The sequence below is a fragment of the Notolepis coatsorum genome (genome assembly GCF_963971535.1).
Source record: "Notolepis coatsorum genome assembly, chromosome: 2".
Lineage (NCBI taxonomy): Eukaryota > Metazoa > Chordata > Actinopteri > Aulopiformes > Paralepididae > Notolepis > Notolepis coatsorum.
The window spans coordinates 145,349,662-145,374,477 of record NC_140166.1 but is presented as its reverse complement, the minus strand read 5'-3'; the positions used below and the strand labels follow the sequence as shown (position 1 = coordinate 145,374,477).

General features: G+C 43.2%; 1 protein-coding gene across 1 annotated transcript in view; it reads left to right on the top strand.

Annotated features, from left to right (window-relative positions):
* Positions 1-747: 747 nt before the first annotated feature.
* Positions 748-24,816, top strand: part of trmt11 (tRNA methyltransferase 11 homolog) — a 70,505-nt gene continuing 46,436 nt past the window's right edge. The window contains exons 1-7 of the mRNA XM_084308335.1: positions 748-845; positions 1,810-1,875; positions 8,297-8,370; positions 13,891-13,972; positions 14,833-14,925; positions 22,717-22,851; positions 23,402-23,558. Coding sequence (XP_084164461.1) covers positions 765-845; positions 1,810-1,875; positions 8,297-8,370; positions 13,891-13,972; positions 14,833-14,925; positions 22,717-22,851; positions 23,402-23,558 — 688 coding nt within the window. The 5' untranslated portion in view covers positions 748-764. The remainder of the gene's footprint in view (positions 846-1,809; positions 1,876-8,296; positions 8,371-13,890; positions 13,973-14,832; positions 14,926-22,716; positions 22,852-23,401; positions 23,559-24,816) is intronic.

The following is a 24,816-nucleotide window of genomic DNA, read 5'->3' as shown; positions in this document are numbered from 1 at the left end:
CCCCTGTAAATGTCCTAACCCAACCCCCTCCAATACACAGTAAATTACCAAGTATGGTTTTGTCAATATTCCAATGTACAGTTTTGCTTGTACAGTCAGTGTTCCCCACCCACCCCTCCTACCCAACCCCCCCACCCCGCCCACCCAACCACCTCCAATGTACAGCCCCCCCACCCAACCCACCTACCCAACCTCCCCCAATGTACAGTTTTTACGTCAAATGTATATACTCTCTTTTCCGCACTCTTTTTGTATCACAAACAGTACTGTATTTGCAAATCTGGTATGTCATAAATGTATAGATGTAGCAGTACTGTCTATCTGTATGTCATGTCTGTCATATGTACTGATGAATTGAAAATGGGGGACCCTGATGTAAACAAGACGAAAGTCTTTCTCTGGTCTGCATGCCCTTAACAATTGTGTGTATTGAGCTGTACTGTATTGTACCCATTTTTGCAATCTGTTAATAAAGTTTTCAATCAATCAATCAATCAATCAATCAATCAATCAATCAATGTCATAAATGTCACTATGAATTGAAAATGGGGGACCCTGATGTAAACAAGACGAAAGTCTTTCTCTGGTCTGCATCCCCTTAGCAATTGTGTGTATTGAGCCGTACTGTATTGTACGGTATTTGTACAATTTGTACCCATTCTAAAAAATAAAGTTTTCATTCATCATTCAAACTAAGCGGGACCCTGGTTTCTGGAGAGAGCCTAGTTCCCGACCGGACGTGTTTTGAGTGCGCAACGATAAACATGGCGGCGCCCTGTGGCAAACCATCATGCTTACAGTACCTGCTGCATCTGGCTCAAGATAATCTGGACTTCAGGTTACCGGTGAGTTCATAAACCTCGTTGTTGTTACACTGTCTGCGTTTTTTGTTGCAACTCATATTATTATGAAATCTGCTCGGCGAAGTGTCCAAGAGACCAACGCTGCTGCTGCTGCTGACTAACTAGCTGTTAGCTTCACCAGTTAACTCCAGCTGTTCCCTCTGGACTGTTGACTAACTAGCTGTTAGTTTAGCTTCACCAGTTAACTCCAGCTGTTCCCTCTGGACTGCTGGCTAACTAGCTGTTAGCTTCACCAGTTAACTCCAGCTGTTCCCTCTGGACTGCTGGCTAACTAGCTGTTAGCTTCACCAGTTAACTCCAGCTGTTCCCTCTGGACTGTTGGCTAACTAGCTGTTAGCTTCACCAGTTAACTCCAACTGTCCCCCCTGGACTGTTGGCTAACTAGCTGTTAGCTTCACCAGTTAACTCCAGCTGTTCCCCCTGGACTGTTGGCTAACTAGCTGTTAGCTTCACCAGTTAACTCCAGCTGTTCCCTCTGGACTGTTGGCTAACTAGCTGTTGGCTTCACCAGTTAACTCCAGCTGTTCCCTCTGGACTGTTGGCTAACTAGCTGTTAGCTTCACCAGTTAACTCCAGCTGTTCCCTCTGGACTGTTGGCTAACTAGCTGTTAGCTTCACCAGTTAACTCCAGCTGTTCCCTCTGGACTGCTGGCTAACTAGCTGTTAGCTTCACCAGTTAACTCCAGCTGTTCCTTCTGGACTGTTGGCTAACTAGCTGTTAGCTTCACCAGTTAACTCCAGCTGTTCGCTCTGGACTGTTTGCTAACTAGCTGTTAGCTTCACCAGTTAACTCCAGCATGTAGTAACATGTCAGGCTGTCACAGGTGTGGATTTCTTGCCTGCGATCGTATTGTGTTGCCATTTAAGTAACATTTAAGCAACTAACTCAGCCTTAACTAATCCATTAAGGCTAACAGTCCTCTTCCTCTGTGTGTCTCTCTTTCAGGAGATCAGGGCTCTGCTGTCTCTCGTAGGAAAACCATTCCTCCCTGGGGAAAACTTTAAAGACAAGGTAAACGGATGTAACGTTAGCAGCTCGTGGCTGCATCTCCCTGCTTGTTCCATGATGACGACTGCATAATAAACTATACGATCTACAGACATTGTTTCAAGTTTAAAGTTTCAAGTTTCTTTAATAGTTGTCATACAGAAGTACAGAATACTTTCATACAAAATGCTTCTTACTGTTACGCTCCAGAGACTGTGCTAGACAAGATAGTATCAAATAACATAGTATAGCATGTAAATTAGAAGTAGAAAATGAGGTCCCAGTGTTCAGTATAGACATATGTACAATGTTCGATGCAGAATAGACGTAACTGAGTTACCATATAATATACAATACTATGCAGTGTACTAATGTACAATACTATATAGTGCAAAGCAGAAATGGGATGAGGTACGATTTAGGTACAATTCACAGTAAGGTGTACGAGTTGTAGTGCAATCCTTCATCAATAAATATAAAGTGTGGGGAGTGGGTGCTACAGTGTGTTTGTTTAAAGTGAGTGTGTGCTATAAAGTGTGGGGAGTGGGTGCTACAGTGTGTTTGTTTAAAGTGAGTGTGTGCGTGTGGATGTGTGTGCTATCACTGCTATGTGCGTTTGATGGTTGTTGTTGTGTAGTGTTCATTGTTCGTTGAGCAGCCTGATGGCCTGGGGATAGAAGCTTCTTCTGAGTCTTTCTGTGCTCGCCTTGAGACTCCGGTATTGCTTGCCTGACCGCAGCAGTTCAAAGAGGCAGTTGTTCGGGTGACTGGAGTCTTTAATGATTCTCTTAGCCTTGCCCCTGCACCGCTTGTTGTAAATGTTCTGGAGGGTGGGGAGCCCCCCTCCAATTGTGCGTTCGGCTGAACGTGTCACTCTTTGTAGTCTGCTTCGGTCTTGTGCAGTGCTATTCCCAAACCAGGAGGTGATGTTGCCAGTCAGGATGCTCTCTATTGTACATGAGTAGAAGTTCTTAAGGATCTTCTGACTGACTTGGAACTTCCTTAGGCGCCTGAGGAAGTAGAGGCGTTGTCGTGCCTTCTTCACAACACTGTGTCAATGTGTGTGGTCCATGTCAGATCCTCGGATATGTAGGCTCCGAGGTACTTAAAGCTGTTGACTCTCTCAACCGGTGCCCCGTCGATGCTGAGGGGGCTGTAGTCCTTGACCCCCGACCTCCTGAAGTCCACAATCATCTCCTTTGTTTTGCTGACGTTCAGGGAGAGGCTGTTTTCCTGGCACCATCCCGCCAGGACCTTGACCTCTTCCAGGTAGGCCCTCTCGTCGTTGGCAGAGATCAGGCCCACCACCACTGTGTCGTCAGCAAATTTGATGATTGTGTTGCTACTCCGCTGAGCCACACAGTTGTGTGTACAGGGAGTAGAGGAGGGGACTCAGAACACAGCCCTGGGGGGCCCTTATGTTGAGGGTGATGGATGAGGAGGTGCAGTTGCCTGCTCTCACCACCTGGGGTCTGCCCGTCAGGAAGTCCAAGACCCACTGTGCCTCTTATATGTAAAGCGTCTTTGAGCACCTGGAAAAGCGCTATATAAAATAGATGTATTATTATTATTATTATTATTATTATTATTATTATTATTATTATATATTATGGAGCTTTCTTGCCTCATTATCATTCGATTCAAATGTGTTGTCATCATGCAGCACAAGTACAGTACAACATAAATAAACAAACGTCCATTCGGAAACGTATTATGAAACCAGTATGAGACGCTGTGGTTTTTTATCGTTTCAATTCGGAAAGTTGATGTCACATGGCTTTTTTGTTTATCCCGTCATTCAGCGAATAATAATGGCAGGGTGATGATCAGAGCCAATCAGAGCCAGATCGGGGCTGGTCTTTGCATAATGCACGTGTTATAGCCAATCAAAGGCAGAGATTCTTTTTTTTATAACGCACATGGCCACGAAAAAAAAAAAACGATACACATACACACAGACAGACAGACCTGCTGGGAGCACCAGTGCGACAAGGAAAAACATCCAGTCGCACGGCACTGAGATTTGGTCGATTTCTTTTTTTTTTATCATTCATTCCAAAAGAAAAGAGGCCTAGAAGCATGGCTAACGCTAACGGCACGCATACCAGAGGCTAACTGCCTACGAAAACAGGCACAGAGGCACTGAAAGAGGATTTCACCCATCTAATGAACACACTAGACTAGACAAATATCAAGATGTACCCTAGCCCCTTTCGTGACTTTCGGTTTGCAAGCCTGGGGCTTTTGTGACCGCAGTCACTTATTTTCGCATCCCGATCACCCAGGAAAAAAACAACCAAGCGTGATCGCGGGGCTCGGAGTGTGTCAAAAACATATCAGATCTGAATTTCAAAGATACCCAGCGTATACTATGGGTTTAACACAGCTTCACGATGGGGTCTGGAAGCTCGGAGTTGCTAATAAACAGTTTAAAACATTGTTAGGAAACACAAGTGGTACTCACAGCTAGGGCTGCAACGATTAGTCGACATAATCGACGACGTCGATTACAAAAAAATCGTTGACGAGAAATTGTTGCGTCGATCAGTCATACATTTTTTTTTTCTTTTTTTTTTTTTTTTGTGCACTACCTATCTTTGTGAGAGTGGCTTCTCAGGGTTCCAGACAACATCATAACATGATGATCCCATAGCAAATTTTGGACATTGAAAACATTGTTCCCCTGCAGGAGATGATGATCAGACTAGACACACAATACATTACACACGCACTCCTCTCACTCACACACAGCGATCAGAGTAAGACACACACATACACACTCCTCTCACTCACACACAGCGATCAGAGTAAGACACACACACATACACACTCCTCTCACTCACACACAGCGATCAGAGTAAGACACACACACATTCACACTCCTCTCTCTCACACACAGCGATCAGAGTAAGACACACACACATTCACACTCTTCTCACTCACACACAGCGATCAGAGTAAGACACACACGCATACACAAATTACACAGTACACACCTCTCACTCACACAGCGATCAGAGTAAGACACACAATTACACAGTACACACACACCTCTCACTCACACAGCGATCAGAGTAAGACACACACACATACACGGACTCCTCTCACACACAGCAAACAAAAGACCTAGAAGTCTGTCTGATCTGACTCATCCCCCTCTCCCCTTACAGCTGTTCCACGTCACCCTCCTGGTCCTGGACCAAGTTACAGCCCCATCAGCCGTGGTGCTGGGGGCAGATGCTGCTAGTTATTTCTTTTTTATTATTATTTTTTTAGTTATTTAAAGTACACTTCCACTTTAATTTGTATTATTTAATTTATTTATCTTGTTATGAGTGATTGCTGTATTGTTCTTCAAATACATTTTCATTTAAAGTGGCTTAAGATCCAAATTCAAATGTTTCATGAGTCATTATTTTAATTTGCTATGGGATCATCATGTTATGATGTTGTTGTTTGGTCCTGACAAGAGTCTCAAAGTCTGGGGTGATGGTAGACAAGCAACTCTGAGGTCATGCTCAATGTCCAATCTGTTCCTCTGCTCTGTCTTCAGCTGGACCAGAGCTGAGAAGCCACTTTCACAAAGATAGGTAGTTAAAAAAAAAAAAAAGAAAGAAAAAATATTTTTGTTTTTTTTGTTTACATAATTGGTTTTCGATTAGTCGACTAATCGAAAAAATAATCGACAGATTAGTCGACTACCAAATTAGTCATTAGTTGCAGCCCTACTCACAGCGAACTCTGGCAGCAAGATGGCGTCTTCTCCTTCTGCAACTTCTTTTGTCGCATGCCTGGTGCGCCAGCAATCACTGCGCTCCCTATCGGTCCCTGTTGGTCATTACCTATAGGCCATTACAGGGTAGAATCTGCTGAGCGCGTCTCCTGTGTATTGTTGTAATGACCAACAGGGACAGATAGGGAGCGCAGTGATCGCTGGACGCACCAGCCATTTTGCCAAGGTTCGCTCTGTGAGTACACTCGTTTTATGAAAATGTTTTAAAATGTTTATTAGCAACTCTGAGCTTCCAGACCCCATCGTGAAGCTGTGTTAAACCTATATTGTACGCTGGGTATCTTTGAAATTCAGATCGGATATGTTTTTGACACACTCCGAGCCCCGCGATCACGCTTGGTTGTTTTTTTCCTGGGTGATCGGGATGCGAAAATAAGTGACTGCGGTCACAAAAGCCCCAGGCTTGCAAACCGAAAGTCACGAAAGGGGCTAGATGTACCCATCAGTGGACCAATTGCATGCTTTTGCAGAGGACAAGAAGCCTTCAGTCGACTCCTTCAGACATTAAGCACCCCCCACAGCCCAAATGGAATGATAAAAAATTATATATATATATATTTTTCTTTTTTTAGTTGACCAATAGTCGACTAACGGCACATTTTGGCCAATCATAGTCGACCATCCAAATCCTTAGTCGGGGACAGCCCTAATATATATATATTAGAGGTGGGCATAGATACTTTTTTAATCTAGATTAATCTATCTGCAATCCTGGAGTTAATCTAGATTAAAATGGCTAATTTGAAGTCTGCCGAAGGCATTCAAAATATGTGTGTTCTACCTAGGGATGGGTATCGTTAGGATTTTATCGATACTACTACTCTTATCGATACTGCTTAACGGTTCGGTACTTTATCGACATTGCTTTATTATTTATAATTTTATAACTAAACATTATTTCTTCAGCAACAGCAGCAGCAATGTTCTTTTATATAACTTTATAAATAAATATAATAAATAAATATAATTTCTTCAGCAACAGCAGCAACAATGTTTTAAATGTGTCTGAATTATAGACTTTTTATAATAAACAACAAATGTAAGATAAAAAAAGATATACACTGAATGATTAGTTGTTACCTAAAGCCCTTGGACTCCACTGTAGAGAAGGGGTGCAGGCCTTTGACAACAAACTGGGTCACAGCCCTGTGACACTCGTCCCCCCCTACCTCTGTCATCCTTCCTAGCTGCTAGGGTGAAGGGACTTGGCTTGGCTGGGAGGCTGGTGGTGGAGGGAGAGGGAGGAGGCGTGGGCTGTCATCTTTCAAATATATTTGTAGCTAAACAATTATATTTTATTTATTAGCCTATTCGTAATAATTCGTTATTAGCCTAGCTAACTCCGTATTATCTTGGCTTACCTGCAGTGGACGTGCATGGGGATGGAACACTGCGAGCAAAGCAGTAGAAAACGGCGCATTTCTGCAGTGTAGACTAATTAGGGATGGGTACCTTTCACATTTGAACCTATACGGTACCGGTACCTGTGAATCGATACCGGTACCCAACGGTACCTTTTTTCGGTACTTTAGTCTCAAGAAATTTAATTTACCTACCTCAGTTGTGAAAAAAAATCCAAACTTCAAATAACTACAATTTCGACAGTTTTCGGTTTGCCATTGCTCCGACTGCTTTGTTGTTGAATCAAGTCAAATCCTAGGTAAGCATATATTGTGCGTGTGAACGTTGACATGAAAAGAAAAAAGGTAAAAAAAAAAAGGGGTAATTTTTTGGTATCTCACTTGAATCGATACTCGGTAGTACCGACGTGTTTCGGTTCGGTACCTCAAAAGTACCGAATTCGGTACCCATCCCTAAGACTAATGTTATGTTTTGACAACAGATGTTTTGACAAATTGCTTGTATTGCCACCCATACTTGCAAATGTTTTATTGCACTTGTGGCAACGTGCGTTGTCGGCATCGACTTTCGTAAAGTGTACCCAGACTTTCGTTTTGTTCTCTCCGCCATGATAATAATAATAATAATAATAATAATAATAATAATAATAATAATAATAATAATAATAATAATGAGCGCAGAGCTCGGTCTGTGTCCTCAGCGCTTCAACAATGAGCCACAGATAGGCCCCGCCCTTAAGTACCCGTATGTGTGAGTGAGCGGCTCGCTTCTCGTGCAGACAGACAGAGAGAGAGAGGAGACCCAAGTTTGAGAAATGGATTAACGGTGTCAATTGTATTATCGCGCGATAACAGTCCGGCGTTAACGCAGCACGTTAACGGCCCAGCTCTAATATATATATATATATATATATATATATATATATATATATATATACAGTAAGAATTATATAATACAGCATTATTGTACATGCTATCATACAGAGTTGTATGGGTTATGCAGGTGTGTAAGTAGGTATATAGAAGGATTACATGCAGGTATATTCAGACAGATATTGTTAGGTTGTTTTTAATAAGGTGGGTTGTTCACAAGCCCCATCTGTGCTTAATTATTGATTAAAACATTGATTATCACCCCCCCCCCCCCCCATTATTGATTAAAACATTGGTTAGCCCCCCACCCCCTGTGCAACAAAACAATGTAATATGAAGCTGAATATGTTTTGTTCAACAAAACAATGTAATATGAAGCTGAATATGTTTTGTTCTGTATCTCTTCCCTCATCACTAGTGTCCTTTCTGGCGTCTGGATGGCTTGTCTGAAGAGGACGTCCGCAGCATCATGGCCAGATCCGTCTGTGCTAAGTGAGTTGCCCTTTGACACTTTTTGACAGACAGTCTTGTTCCCTAGAGATCTCTCTACAGAGGGCAGCGTTCCTTTTCTTTCATTTGACCGTTTTTTGCATCCTTCTTGGTGAACATGTGACTGGGGATGCAAAATGGTGTGGATGCAAAATAGAGAATTAGCATTAGGGATGCAATGATGCCACTTTTTATCTGATCTCTTTTACTGAACAGTATAGACTTGGATCAGTTTTACTGAACAGTATAGACTTAGATCAGTTTTACTAAACAGTATAGACATAGGTCGCTTTCACACAGGGGCTGTTTGGTCCAGACTATCGGACCAGAAGTCGATAGTCCGGTTTTTCGGGTTTGTGTGAATGCGCAGTCGAACTCGGTCCGCGGACCAAACACGCGAACTCGGCCCTCCAAAAAACATAGGTCTCGGTTCGCCTTCATCGGACCAAACGCGGACCAAACGTAGTCAGTCAGGCATCTTGGGTAGAAGGAACACTGCAGCTTATTATTATTATTAATACCGCACGCAGCACACTGCATCTATCTATCTATCTGTGCATCTTGGGTAGAAGGAAGAAGAAAAAACACGGCTTATTATTACCATGGCGCGCGGCATTACAAGCACACTGTGTAAACATGTCTCGTGGACAGACTTGGGTTATCCGCTGATCTGGAGTCAGACATGGCTCGCAGTCCACACACACAGACACACACACACACACGCGCGCGCACACACACAGGCTCGCAGGCACACACACATTTCCACTCTATCAATGCCACGCCTCTGCTACTATCACTGCTACGCAGTTTGTGTATTTCCGCATTTCACTTCCTGAAGGGGAGGGATTTCCACTCTCCATTGTGTCCAATAGACGAGCGCCCTTTTCGACCGCGTGACATTGTTCATAAAGTTTGGTGCGCCTGACAAATTTACTGTGTGAATGCAGACGAACCAAATGATGAATGCAACAATGTTGCAACTTCACTACCAGAACCGCACCGAGTCCACCAAAACTATATGTGAAAGCACCCTTAGATCAGTTTTACTAACCAGTATAGACTTAGACCATCAGTTTTACTAAACAGTATAGACTAGGGCTGGGCGATTAATCGATTGTATCGATTGTATCGATTAATTCGAATGAATGATTTAGGACGATTTTGAAAAATTTCAATCGATTTTTTTAAGGGTCACCTTTTATTTTACAAAAAGTGATGTTTGGTGAAAGTTATATTTGCACTTTATTAATCCCAATAGGGAAATTCATTCTTGTTTGATGATCAAGAGGCACATTTTATTTGTTTTAAGTGAAGTTTGGTGAAAAAGCAAGTTATTGCACTATTATTACATGGCGTTTTCACATTCGCCGAAATGCTTGCTTGTGATTGGTCAATAGCCCCCCGACAGATTTTTCAATAATGACCGCAGAGCGCAGCTGTTCGCAATCAAGCCCACTGACACACTGTTTCAGTGCAATTAGACACTGCCGTGCCGGCGATGACAGGGGGCGGAGCGACGAGCCCAGAACACAGCGGAGCCAGAACACAGAGGCTGCCCGCGATAATAATAATCACTTTATTTGGGCTGACAGAGCCACAGAACAACTGCGATTTGTCAAATGAATTAGGTATATTGTTAGTAAGTTAGCCATGTAATAAGCGGGATAATGTATAGCCTACTCGGTCATTGTCGCAAAATAATTGACCTTCACTACGTTTAAAACACCTCGGCGCGGCGCCTCGGTATTTTAAACTCCGTGTCGGTCAATTATTTTGCGACAATGACCTCGTAGCCATACATTATCCCTTACTTAATCCCAATAGGGACATTCATCTTTGTTTGATCAAGAGTAACCTTTTATATATATTATTATTATTTAGTTTTTTTAAGTGAAGATTGGTGAAAGTTAGGTTTGCACTTCAATCCCAATAGGGAAATTCATCTTGGTTTGATAATTTTTTTTGTCAATAAAAACAAAGGTTATTTGAATGATTTCTAGTTTTCAAGAGAAAAAAAATCAATTAAAAACGTAAATCGGATTAAAAAAATTATAATAATCTGAGATTTTATTTTTAGACCATATCGCCCAGCCCTAGTATAGACTTAGATCATCAGTTTACTGACCAGTAGAGACTTAGATCATCAGTTTACTGAACAGTAGAGACTTAGATCATCAGTTTTACTGAACAGTAGAGATTTAGAGCATCAGTTTACTGAACAGTAGAGACTTAGATCATCAGTTTACTGAACAGTAGAGACTTAGATCATCAGGTTTACTGAACAGTAGAGACTTAGATCATCAGTTTACTGAACAGTAGAGACTTAGATCATCAGTTTACTGAACAGTAGATACTTAGATCATCAGTTAACTGAACAGTAGAGACTTAGATCATCAGTTTTACTGAACAGTAGAGATTTAGAGCATCAGTTTACAGAACAGTAGAGACTTAGATCATCAGTTTACTGAACAGTAGAGACTTAGATCATCAGTTTACTGAACAGTAGAGACTTAGATCATCAGTTTACTGAACAGTAGAGACTTGGAGCATCAGGTTTACTGAACAGTAGAGAATCGATTCTCATTTCCTGATCAGGAATCACCGCGCACACACACACACACACACACACACACACACACACACACACACACACACACACACACACACACACACACATAGGGAAAAAGCTTATATCGCCGTGAAAACAGGTCTGATTATCCTAAGACTGGTCAAATAGATTCCTTACCTGAGATCAGATGTTATCCAAAAAGATTATTCCAATTCCTGATTGCCATTCCAAATATCGATCACGCTTATTGATTACAGTGTTGGTACTGTAAATACATAATCGTCGCTGTTCTGAGGGCCGGCGATCACTTGGTCTCTTCAGATGCCTTGACGGAAAAATAAAATGAGCAAACTAACCACTCCCCCTGCATCAGTCTGAACTAATGGGGTGCAGTTACACAGGGAGAGACGATAGGGGGCGGTATCTTCCCAATTGAGCTCAGAGAGACTCTGCAGCACTAACCCGAGGCTCGATTGATGAAATATGAATTCAAATCGCCAATAAATAAAAAAAACGGCAAACAGACGATATATGTCGTTGGCGGCACTCAACTGCAGGGCTGTACGCTAAGCTTTTTCACTAGGGGCACACTTGCCCCTAAATGAGAAATTTAGGGGCAAAAAATATTTTTTAGGGGCAAATTTTTAAATAACAATTTTACCATTATTTATATCGATTGTTTTTGATTTAAAAAAAAAAAGAAAAAATTATTTTATATATATATTTTTTTAATAAAATATATATATTATATAATCATACTTGTAGTTGTATTATCTGCGAGACATCGCCACCACGCAACAAGTCTAAATGCTCGCTATATGCAACCAGCTCCACTGTCTGTGTGTACTGAGTAGCCTCCAGCTACGGCCAGGATTCTCCGGAGCTGCAGCTGGGCCCTATACTGTAGGGATGTGCATCTCCTCACTGAGGCCGATGCGATGTGCATCTCGATACGGTGCCAACGATACGATACATTAACGATACATTTGAAGCACCGGGCGATGCGATATGATTCACCCCCTGTTGAGATACGATACGATTCGATTCTTCAACATAATGCGATTCGGAGGCGATACGATGCGATTCAACACGATGCAAAATAATAATAATAATAATAATAATAATAATAATAAATAATACAATTTTATGGTATGACAGAGGATTTGGTTGTATTCCTTATATGCAGCTTATATTATTATTAAAAATAAAAGAATCTACTGTAAGACAATTTATATAAAAACTCTTGGTGCCTAAGAAGACTTTTGCATAAACTGTCTTTTCTATCCACTTTAGCTAAAAACACACGAGAGAGAGAGAGATATATGCCGTAATATTTTATGTTCTATTTTATGATGAACATTTTTGTATATACTATATTTTACAATGAATATTTTTGTATGTACTTATATCTGTTTGTAATCCATGTTTATGTTTAATATTGCTTTGGCAACATGTAGAAGTACAGAGAGAGAGAGAGAGAGAGAGAGAGAGAGAGAGAGAGAGAGAGAGACGAGAGAGAGAGAGAGAGAGAGAGAGAGAGAGAGAGAGAGAGAGAGAGAGTGAAGAGATGAGAGAGAGAGAGAGAGAGAGAGAGAAGAGAGAGAGAGAGAGAGAGAGAGAGAGAGAGAAGAGAGAGAGAGAGAGAGAGAGAGAGAGAGAGAGAGAGAGAGAGAGAGAGAGATGAGAGAGAGAGAGAGAGAGAGAGAGAGAGAGAGAGAGAGAGAGAGAGAGAGAGAGAGAGAGAGAGAGAGAGAGAGAGAGAGAGAGAGAGAGAGAGAAGAGAGAGAGAGAGTGAGAGAGAGAGAGAGAGAGAGAGAGAGAGAGAGAGAGAGAGAGAGAGAGAGAGAGAGAGAGAGAGAGAGAGAAAAAAAAAAAAAATCCCCGTCTGAGCTGTCGTCGACAGTTGATGATGTCACACACTAGACTAGGTCACTAGGATGCGTCGTCTTTACTTTCCGACCGTAGCTCCATTATGTCAACAACACGGAGGCAGGCAGCCTGGATGGATTGCATGAAGCGATATAATTAAGAAATGAATAACCAATACATGTGAAGTTATCTTTGAACCCCTGTTGTCAAGCGTCTTCAATATACCCCCCCCCCCCCTCCTCACTAATGGTACTGGTGTTGCAGAGTCACTTTAGTTAGACACTAGTTTAGCGTTAGCTGAACGGCTAACTGGCGTTAGCCAGAGGCTACTAGCGTTAGCAGGTTGAGCAATTCTATTCATGTCTCCTCGACTTCCCACTGTTTGTTGATAAACTGTGACGCGGCTCTCCGCCTTATATGTAGTAGCGAAAGCAATAGTATCTGCTGTGTGTGTGTGCAGTCACAGTGCACTGCTGACAAGTGGATGAGAGGAAATTATATCAATGCATCGGTTTTTGATGATGCAAAGACGCTACAAACAAGATGCATCGCGAGTTCAGCCTGACATTTTGCCGACGCGGGGACTTATTCCACGGTGCACTTGCCCTATCAGAGTGAGTGCTCAGTCGATTGTTCCCGCTGATCATACCTGCTGAGTGCTCACTGCTCAGCTCGCGTGAGTGACGTCATCACACGCCTTGGATAATTTAGGAGTGAAATGCGAATCCAAGGCTTGAAAGCACTACTCGCAAGCCCGCCCCCAGATATATATTTACCAAACGCAACGGCCAATTAAAGGGGCAATTCGCGACGATATCATCGCAGTGTACAGCCCTGAACTGGCGGCATGAACTAACGACTTATAGCGTTGGCGGCATCCAAAGTGTTAATAAACAATTCGAATATTGATTTAGAATTCGAACGCCAACGTAACGAACGAAGGTCCGAACGTTTGGGCTCAGCCCCACTCTATATCCCATACGAGGTGCGTCTACTCGGCGTGACACGACTGACGGCAGCCCCTGCATCAGGACTGCATGCGTGTGAAAGGGTTGTGACGTAGTCGTCCACGGTGTCCCATCCAGGTCTGCCTTCGAGCTGTGGGGACATGGGAAGACGCACAACGACCTCAAGACGTCCCTGTTGAACTACCCGTCACAGACCATGGTGAGTGAAGCCAGCACTGGTTGAACTACCCGTCACAGACCATGGTGAGTGAAGCCAGAGGCTGCAGGCAGGGAGGAACGAACGTGCGTCTGTCCAGAATCTCTCATGGTGTTACAACGGTAGCAGTAACCCTTTCACTGCCACACTACAGAAGGTTAACCCTTTACTATCACACTACCGACGGTGATAGTAAAGGGTTAACCTTCTGTAGTGGCAGTGAAAGGGTTAACATGCTAGGTTTTATTTAGACAACAAATATACAGATCACATGAGTATTTGCTTTGTCAGGGATAGAAAACTAAAAGCCAAGACTTATTTCCATCATTGCTGTTGTGTGGCAGTGAAAGGGTTAACCTTCTGTGTATTGTCGCAGTGAAAGGGTTAACCGTTTGGTAGTGCAGCAGTGAAAGGGTTAAAGTATGTGACATGTGACAAACCCATCATCTACACACACTGCACACACACACATCCACACGTACACACTCACTTTAAACAAACACTCACCTTACCCCTCACTGTATTCACTTTAGACACTTTAACACACTTTATATTTATCTATTATTAAAGAGATTTGAACCACATGCATACCACATTTGCACCCTACCCCAAGTTTTGTACCTCTGCATTCTACCTCACTGTTACTAATTTTTACTCTGTATTGTATATTGTATATGTATATTGACTTTACCTACTTTTTACTTCTTAATTTCTTTACTTACTTTCTTTTTACTGTATATAGCACACTCTTCAGGGGGCTCATACAGAAACAATCATTTCATTATAAAGTACTCCTGTATTTTGTTCTGACAAATAATAAACAAACTTGAAACTTGAACTATTGTGTTTTACCCTCCATACAGTCACCGTTCATGAAGGAAGACTCTACGTACAGAATCAACGTCTACACCTTCAACAAGACCCTGGAGTTTTCAGACCGGATCAAGAGGATTGATGTGAGTTTGTTTGCCTTTGCATTTGTGTGCTTGTGTGCGTGTATGTATACGGGCTGACCCTCGAATAGTCGAATAGTCGATCGGAAGGAGCCGTAGTCGACTGCCAACCTCTTAGTCGAATGATTTTTTTTTTTTTTATTTATTATTATTATTATTTTTTTAATAAATCATTCTTTCCAAAAAGAGGACAAGAAGCCTTCAGTCGACTTCTTCAGACACTAAGCACCCCCCACAGCCCATTTGATACAAGTGTCCTTGAGCAAGACACTTAACCCCTAACTGCTCCCGATGAGCAGGTTGGCACCTCGCATTGGTTGTGTGAATGTCAGTGAATGGGTAAAATGTGTAAAGCGCTTTGGATAAAAGTACTATATGAATGCACTGTTTACCATTTATTACCATTAACACTTTGATTGCCAGCGTGGCGTGCACTATTTATCGTTTAATGCCACCACCCACTTCAATGATAGATTGTTTTTTAATCTGTTCATTCTCCGCTTGATAGCATTTTGAAAAGCCCTAGTTTTTCAGGAAAATATATAGATTCCGTGATAAACGCCCTTTACTGGAATATTCTGGCATACACAAAACACTTTGTAATTTTTCGGCCTATTTATGAATCGTTTTCAAATAAATAGTATATGTGTACTTATGCACGCTATAGAAGCGATCTGAAAAATATATTCTCATTTCCTGATCACCGCGCACACACACACACACACATGGGGCACACGCTGATATATAGGTCAAAACAGATCCGATTACCCCAAGACTGGTAAAATAAATTGCTTACCTCAGATCAGATGTTATCCAAAAAGATTATTCCAATTCCTGATCGCCATTCCAAATATCGATCGTGTTTATTGATTCAGCGTTGGCTACTGTAAATATGTTTTCCACGCGTTTTCCGGCTCGGCGATCAACTTGGGTCTCTTCAGATGCCTCGCCGGAGAAGTAACATGAGGAGGCTGGACCCCCCCCCCCCCCCCATCAGTCTAAACCAGGAGTGCCCAACCTTTTTTGAACCAAGGTCTACTTTTTTATTTACCTCCTAGCCGAGAGCTACCAGCCAAAATTGTATATTGTAAGCCGTCATTTGAGGCTTTATAAAAGCAGCATAATGAACACAAATCTGTCAGTGCCGAGTCCGACCTCATCTTAAATAACAAACAGCATTGCTTGTTGTAGTTAACAAGGAGAGGCAGAGTTGATTTTGCAAAAAAAAGAAGAAAAAAAATAAATAATTAATAACCGAATTTTATTAATCGATCTACTTGAAATCAGCCCGCGATCTACCTGTCTCGATTGATGAAATATGAATTCAAATCGCTAATAAAAAAAAATACGACAAACAAACGCTATATGTCGTTGGTGGCACTCAACTGGCGGCATGAACTAACGACAAAACGCGTCCGTGGCACTCAAAGTGTTAAGGTTTAATTTTGACACCACATCAAAATGTAAATCTCCAACAGATCTGTAATTCTATTCCATCCATATAGGCAACGTGCATAGCAATAGTTTTAATAAACATTAAATTATATAAGAGCGCTCGCCGCTATACAAGAAGGCTGCCGTCTTTATGAGACGCTTGCTTGCCATACCTGGACGCCTAAATTCTTATCCTAACCCATGTTTGCATGTTTGCGATCTGATTGGCCACTGACGTTTCTGGTCATGTGACATGTGCACCAATCGTGTGACGGCAAATTCTTTCGACGTTTAAGTTTAGGCACTCTTTCGAAGTTGGTTAAGGTTAGAGTTTGTATTAGAGCATGGCGATAGAACGCCAGCCCTGATTCCAAACTCTAACCTTAACCAACTTCGAAAGAGTCGCCTAAGCTTAACCAGTGATAAACTAGGCGCTAGGTCGTTTGCAGGCTGTTCGACGCGGAAATGGCAAAGACACAGCTCATCACGCGATTGGGCGCACATTTCATTTCATTTCAACCTTTATTTAAAATCGTAAGCATCTGAGGTTTCCCTCATTTACAGAAACGACGATTGTACAGTACATAATAAAAACAATATTCACAGAAATTTAAACACAAGAGTAAAACAAATTAAAAACGTTTAAAAATAATTTTAAAATATCAACTAAAACAGTTACAGGTAGTCACACAATGGTCTGAAATCATACATTTAAACATTCCAAGGGAAGGGAGAACCTCCAATTTTAGCGTGAGTTGAAGGACATTCCATGAGTTAGAGGCATCAAAGGAAAAGGCTGACTTCCCTAGCTCAGAACAAATCTGAGGAACCCTAAGAACCATCCAGTCATTCGATCGAGTTGAATAGGTTCCAATATTCCAATTTAACAGTGAGGAGATATAAACAGGTTGTTTACCAATAAGGGCTTTAAAAATAAATAAATACCAGTGTTTGTTGCGCCTTTCTGCAAGAGAAGGCCAACCCACCCTATCATACAGGACACAATGGTGAGTATCATATCTGTCACCAGTTATAAATCTGAGAGCTGAGTGATATGCAGAAGAAGAAGACTGATTCCACAATTATTTTTCTACTAAATAGAGGAAAATTGGATCTGTTTCTGTACAGGAAACCAATTTTCTGTCGCAGTTTAGTGGCAAGATTTTCCACATGGAATTTAAATGTTAATTTCTCGTCAAGCCACAGGCCAAGATATTTATACTCAGTGACTCTCTCTATACAAGAGCCACTGACAGTAGATATCCTCACATCATCAAGGTTAATATTCCTTGCTCTTGAAAATAACATAAACTTTGTCTTACTAGCATTAAGAACCAATTTAAGACTAGTAAGGGCATCCTGTAGAGCATAAAAGGAAAGTTGCAATTTCTCAAAGGCCAGCTGTACAGAGTCTGCAATACAGTACACAATTGTGTCATCAGCATACAGATGGGCATGACATCCATACAAAGAAGAAACAATATCATTAATATAAATTGTAAAAAGGACAGGACCCAAAACTGAACCTTGTGGCACACCTTTAGTCATGGCCAAGAATTCAGATTGTGCTTGACCTAACTTCACACACTGCTGCCTAGAAGATAGATAATCCTGAAACCAGACACAGGCATTATCATCCAACCCAATGTTAGATAGTTTCTTTAGAAGTAAGTAGTGATCAACTGTGTCAAATGCTTTTGATAAGTCAACAAAGAGGGCAGCACATGTCACATGACCAGAAACGTCAGTGGCCAATCAGATCGCAAACATGGGTTAGGATAAGAATAGACGCTACCTGGACACATTCAGCCTCGTCTGCCTCATCCTTTATGTTTGGTCTCAAAATGGCGTTTAACACTCAATGTTCAGCAAACAACAACAGACTGACCCTTCTGATTGCCTCTGGCGCTGAAATATCCCTGATATATCAGTCAACCTACCATAAATAACAGGCTGTGCAACTTGCCAATGGCTGTGAGAGAGGTAACTCTGAGTGGGGATGAGAGGACACTTCAACATATCCATAAAGGTTCCTCTCTTACACACTTGCTAGCCTGCCATTGGTTTAGATACCGCATGTCAGTGTTGGCACTCACGCCTAAGGTTGCTGACCCCTGCCCTAGACTTTAGGTGTTGGCCCTAGAAGGACTTTAGGTGTTGACCCTAGAAGGAATTTAGGTGTTGACCCTAGACTTTATGTGTGTTGACCCTAGAAGGACTTTAGGTGTTGACCCTAGAAGGACTTTAGGTGTTGACCCTAGAAGGACTTTAGGTGTTGACCCTAGAAGGACTTTAGGTGTTGACCCTAGAAGGACTTTAGGTGTTGACCCTAGAAGGACTTTAGGTGTTGACCCTAGTAGGACTTTAGGTGTTGACCCTAGAAGGACTTTAGGTGTTGACCCTAGTAGGACTTTAGGTGTTGACCCTAGTAGGACTTTATGTGTTGACCCTAGAAGGACTTTAGGTGTTGACCCTAGTAGGACTTTAGGTGTTGACCCTAGAAGGACTTTAGGTGTTGACCCTAGTAGGACTTTAGGTGTTGACCCTAGTAGGACTTTATGTGTTGACCCTAGAAGGACTTTAGGTGTTGACTCTAGTAGGACTTTAGGTGTTGACCCTAGTAGGACTTTAGGTGTTGACCCTAGTAGGACTTTAGGTGTTGACCCTAGTAGGACTTTAGGTGTTGACCCTAGTAGGACTTTAGGTGTTGACCCTAGAAGGACTTTAGGAGCCCGGGTTAGGTGTTGGCCATAGAAGGACTTTAGGTGTTGACCCTAGACTTTAGGTGTTGACCCTAGAAGGACTTTATGTGTTGACCCTAGTAGGACTTTAGGTGTTGACCCTAGAAGGACTTTATGTGTTGACCCTAGAAGGACTTTAGGTGTTGACCCTAGAATGACTAGGTGTTGACCCTAGAAGGACTTTAGGTGTTGACCCTAGAAGGACTTTAGGTGTTGACCCTAGAATGACTTTAGGTGTTGACCCTAGAAGGACTTTAGGTGTTGATCCTAGAAGGACTTTAGGTGTTGACCCTAGAAGGACTTTAGGGGTTAGGGTTAGGTGTTGACCCTAGTAGAACTTTAGGTGTTGACCCTAGAAGGACTTTAGGTGTTGACCCTAGAAGGACTTTAGGTGTTGACCCTAGAAGGACTTTAGGTGTTGACCCTAGAAGGACTTTAGGTGTTGATCCTAGTAGGACTTTAGGTGTTGACCCTAGAAGGACTTTAGGTGTTGACCTTAGTAGGACTTTAGGTGTTGACCCTAGTAGGACTTTAGGTGTTGACCCTAGTAGGACTTTAGGTGTTGACCCTAGTAGGACTTTAGGTGTTGACCCTAGTAGGACTTTAGGTGTTGATCCTAGAAGGACTTTAGGTGTTGACCCTAGAAGGACTTTAGGTGTTGACCCTAGAAGGACTTTAGGTGTTGACCCTAGTAGGACTTTAGGTGTTGACCCTAGTAGGACTTTAGGTGTTGACCCTAGAAGGACTTTAGGTGTTGACCCTAGAATGACTTTAGGTGTTGACCCTAGAAGGACTTTAGGTGTTGACCCTAGAAGGACTTTAGGGGTTAGGGTTAGGTGTTGACCCTAGTAGAACTTTAGGTGTTGACCCTAGAAGGACTTTAGGTGTTGACCCTAGAAGGACTTTAGGTGTTGACCCTAGAAGGACTTTAGGTGTTGACCCTAGTAGAACTTTAGGTGTTGACCCTAAAAGGACTAGGTGTTGACCCTAGAAGGACTTTAGGTGTTGACCCTAGTAGGACTTTAGGTGTTGACCCTAGAAGGACTTTAGGTGTTGACCCTAGAAGGACTTTAGGTGTTGATCCTAGAAGGACTTTAGGTGTTGACCCTAGAAGGACTTTAGGTGTTGACCCTAGAAGGACTTTAGGTGTTGACCCTAGAAGGACTTTAGGTGTTGACCCTAGAAGGACTTTAGGTGTTGATCCTAGAAGGACTTTAGGTGTTGACCCTAGAAGGACTTTAGGTGTTGATCCTAGAAGGACTTTAGGTGTTGACCCTAGAAGGACTTTAGTGGTTAGGGTTAGGTGTTGACCCTAGTAGAACTTTAGTTGTTGACCCTAGAAGGACTTTAGGTGTTGGCCCTAGACTTTAGGGGTTAGTGTTAGGTGTTGACCCTAGAAGGACTTTAGGGGTTAGGGTTATGTGTTGACCCTAGAAGGACTTTAGGGGTTAGTTGTTGACCCTAGAAGGACTTTAGGTGTTGACCCTAGAAGGACTTTAGGTGTTGACCCTAGAATGACTTTAGGTGTTGACCCTAGAAGGACTTTAGGTGTTGATCCTAGAAGGACTTTAGGTGTTGACCCTAGAAGGACTTTAGGGGTTAGGGTTAGGTGTTGACCCTAGTAGAACTTTAGGTGTTGACCCTAGAAGGACTTTAGGTGTTGACCCTAGAAGGACTTTAGGTGTTGACCCTAGAAGGACTTTAGGTGTTGACCCTAGAAGGACTTTAGGTGTTGATCCTAGTAGGACTTTAGGTGTTGACCCTAGAAGGACTTTAGGTGTTGACCTTAGTAGGACTTTAGGTGTTGACCCTAGTAGGACTTTAGGTGTTGACCCTAGTAGGACTTTAGGTGTTGACCCTAGTAGGACTTTAGGTGTTGACCCTAGTAGGACTTTAGGTGTTGATCCTAGAAGGACTTTAGGTGTTGACCCTAGAAGGACTTTAGGTGTTGACCCTAGTAGGACTTTAGGTGTTGACCCTAGTAGGACTTTAGGTGTTGACCCTAGAAGGACTTTAGGTGTTGACCCTAGAATGACTTTAGGTGTTGACCCTAGAAGGACTTTAGGTGTTGACCCTAGAAGGACTTTAGGGGTTAGGGGTAGGTGTTGACCCTAGTAGAACTTTAGGTGTTGACCCTAGAAGGACTTTAGGTGTTGACCCTAGAAGGACTTTAGGTGTTGACCCTAGAAGGACTTTAGGTGTTGACCCTAGTAGAACTTTAGGTGTTGACCCTAAAAGGACTAGGTGTTGACCCTAGAAGGACTTTAGGTGTTGACCCTAGTAGGACTTTAGGTGTTGACCCTAGAAGGACTTTAGGTGTTGACCCTAGAAGGACTTTAGGTGTTGATCCTAGTAGGACTTTAGGTGTTGACCCTAGAAGGACTTTAGGTGTTGACCTTAGTAGGACTTTAGGTGTTGACCCTAGTAGGACTTTAGGTGTTGACCCTAGTAGGACTTTAGGTGTTGACCCTAGTAGGACTTTAGGTGTTGACCCTAGTAGGACTTTAGGTGTTGATCCTAGAAGGACTTTAGGTGTTGACCCTAGAAGGACTTTAGGTGTTGACCCTAGTAGGACTTTAGGTGTTGACCCTAGTAGGACTTTAGGTGTTGACCCTAGAAGGACTTTAGGTGTTGACCCTAGAATGACTTTAGGTGTTGACCCTAGAAGGACTTTAGGTGTTGACCCTAGAAGGACTTTAGGGGTTAGGGGTAGGTGTTGACCCTAGTAGAACTTTAGGTGTTGACCCTAGAAGGACTTTAGGTGTTGACCCTAGAAGGACTTTAGGTGTTGACCCGAGAAGGACTTTAGGTGTTGACCCTAGTAGAACTTTAGGTGTTGACCCTAAAAGGACTAGGTGTTGACCCTAGAAGGACTTTAGGTGTTGACCCTAGTAGGACTTTAGGTGTTGACCCTAGAAGGACTTTAGGTGTTGACCCTAGAAGGACTTTAGGTGTTGATCCTAGAAGGACTTTAGGTGTTGACCCTAGAAGGACTTTAGGTGTTGACCCTAGAAGGACTTTAGGTGTTGACCCTAGAAGGACTTTAGGTGTTGACCCTAGTAGGACTTTAGGTGTTGACCCTAGAAGGACTTTAGGTGTTGACCCTAGAAGGACTTTAGGTGTTGATCCTAGAAGGACTTTAGGTGTTGACCCTAGAAGGACTTTAGGTGTTGATCCTAGAAGGACTTTAGGTGTTGACCCTAGAAGGACTTTAGTGGTTAGGGTTAGGTGTTGACCCTAGTAGAACTTTAGTTGTTGACCCTAGAAGGACTTTAGGTGTTGGCCCTAGACTTTAGGGGTTAGTGTTAGGTGTTGACCCTAGAAGGACTTTAGGGGTTAGGGTTATGTGTTGACCCTAGAAGGACTTTAGGGGTTAGTTGTTGACCCTAGAAGGACTTTAGGTGTTGACCCTAGAAGGACTTTAGGTGTTGACCCTAGTAGGACTTTAGGTGTTGACCCTAGAAGGACTTTAGGTGTTGACCCTAGAAGGACTTTAGGTGTTGACCCTAGAAGGACTTTAGGTGTTAGGGTTAGGTGTTGACCCTAGTAGGACATTAGGTGTTGAGGGACATGTGGGCGGGTCCAGCCTGCTGCTGACTGGTGTGTTTGTGTCCTCCAGGCCTTGGAGTATCTCCCGTGGGAAGGCAGGGTGAGTCTGAAGAGTCCCCAGCACGTCTTCTGTCTCCTGGAGGACTACGGCTCAGACCCCAACGACATCCCTGACCAGCCCCTCCACGTCTACTTTGGCAGATGGGTGAGTCGTCGTTATGGACACGTTAACCCTTTGTCGTGTGGCAGTGAAAGGGTTAACCTTCTGTATCGTCACAGTGAAAGGGTTGACCCTTTGGGTAGTGTGGTGGTGAAAGGGTTAAGAGAAGCAGCAGTTGTGAGAGAAGAGCGCAGAGCTTGAGGTTTGGTGTAGATTGACTAAGTAAACCTTCTCCTCCTTCCCCTCCTCCTTCCTCTCCTCCTCCTCCTTCCTCTCCTCTTCCTCTCCTCCTCTCCTCCTCCTCCTCTTCCTCTCCTCCTCCTTCCTCTCCTCCTCCTACTCCTCTCCCTCCTCCTCCTTCCTCTCTTCCTCCTCTTCCTCCTCCTCTTCCTCCTCCTTCCCCTCCCCCTTCCTCTCCTCCTTCCTCTCCTCTCCTCCTCCTTCCTCTCCTCCTCCTTCCTCTCCTCCTCCTGCTCCTCCTCTCCTCCTCCTCCTTCCTCTCTTCCTCCTCTTCCTCCTCCTCTTCGTCCTCCTTCCCCTCCTCCTTCCTCTCCTCCTTCCTCTCCTCCTCCTTCCTCTCCTCCTCCTCCTCCAGATAGCAGATGGGCAGCGTGAGCTGATTCGCTCCTACAGTGTGAAGAACAGACACTTCATAGGGAACACCAGTATGGACGCCGGTCTCTCCTTCATCATGGCCAACCATGCCAGGGTCAAAGAGCACGACCTCGTCTTCGACCCCTTCGTCGGCACTGGTGAGCCACCTTATTTTACTCTCTGTCTACCTCTCTCTCTGTCTCTCTGTCTGTCTGTCTATCTCTCTCTCCCTCTCTGTCTCTCTCTCTGTGTCTATCTCTCTGTGTCTCTCTCTCTCTCTCTCTCCTCTGTGTCTCTCTCTGTCTCTCTGTCTCTCTGTCTCTCTCTCTCTCGCTCTCTCTCTCTCTCTCTCTCTCTCTCTCTCTCTCTCTCTCTCTCTCTCTCTCTCTCTCTCTTCTCTCTCTCTCTCTCTCTCTCTCTCTCTCTCTCTCTCTCTCTCTCTCTCTCTCTCTCTCTCTCTCTCTCTCTCTCTCTCTCTCTCTCTCTCTCTCTCTCTCTCTGTCTATCTCTCTCCAGTGTTCAGAGACTATGGGGGGTGAACCTCCGACCCTCTAGGGCAGGGTCGGCAATAGGCCCGCCAGCAATAATTTCTGGCCCGTCAGATTATTTTGAGAATATGATATTTATTTTACGCGCGGGAAATATTCACTCGGGGACGCCAGGGTGTCTTTTATTGTGAAGCTGTATCTATCTACCAGTAGTCATCAAAAGCATGTCTGTCACTATACCCAATTGAAATGCTAGAAATGGTCACGTGGACTGGGAGAACCAATGGAATAGTCCCACCGGGCCGCATGTATATTTCCCTAACGCACTTTCACTTCCGCGTTCGAGATGCGAGCGAGTAACAAAATGTGTTTAAAAAAAACAAAACAAACATCTTTGGATAGCTTCTTTGCAACGGGGAAATATAACGATTCTTTTAATAAACAGGAGCCATACTTAAAATACGGGTTTATCGCAACAGGTCTGTGATTCTTGCGTGCCGAGCCGACGTCCTCTCTGCATAATATGTGGCGACAACAACAACAACAACAACGAGGCAATGATGACAACTGTGTTCAAGTTGGCAGATAAAGTAGCTGCATTCAACGCCAATCTGGAATTGGAGGGCGACGAGTGGATATTTGACATGTTTCAAACATTAGCAGGGATTTTGGAGGACTTAACAACAAACAAGGTGTGGTGAGTCGTGTTTTCATGCATTCTGATCTGTTCATCACCCGCCGCGGTGATCTGCAACAGCTGATCTGCTGTTCATGAATGAATGAATGAAAACTTTATTTAACAGATTGCAGAATGGGTACAATACAGTACGGCGCAATACACACAATTGTTAAGGGGGTGCAGACCAGAGAAAAACATTTGTCTTGTTTACATCAGGGTCCGCCATTTGCGAGTGCTCGCTTATGCCTG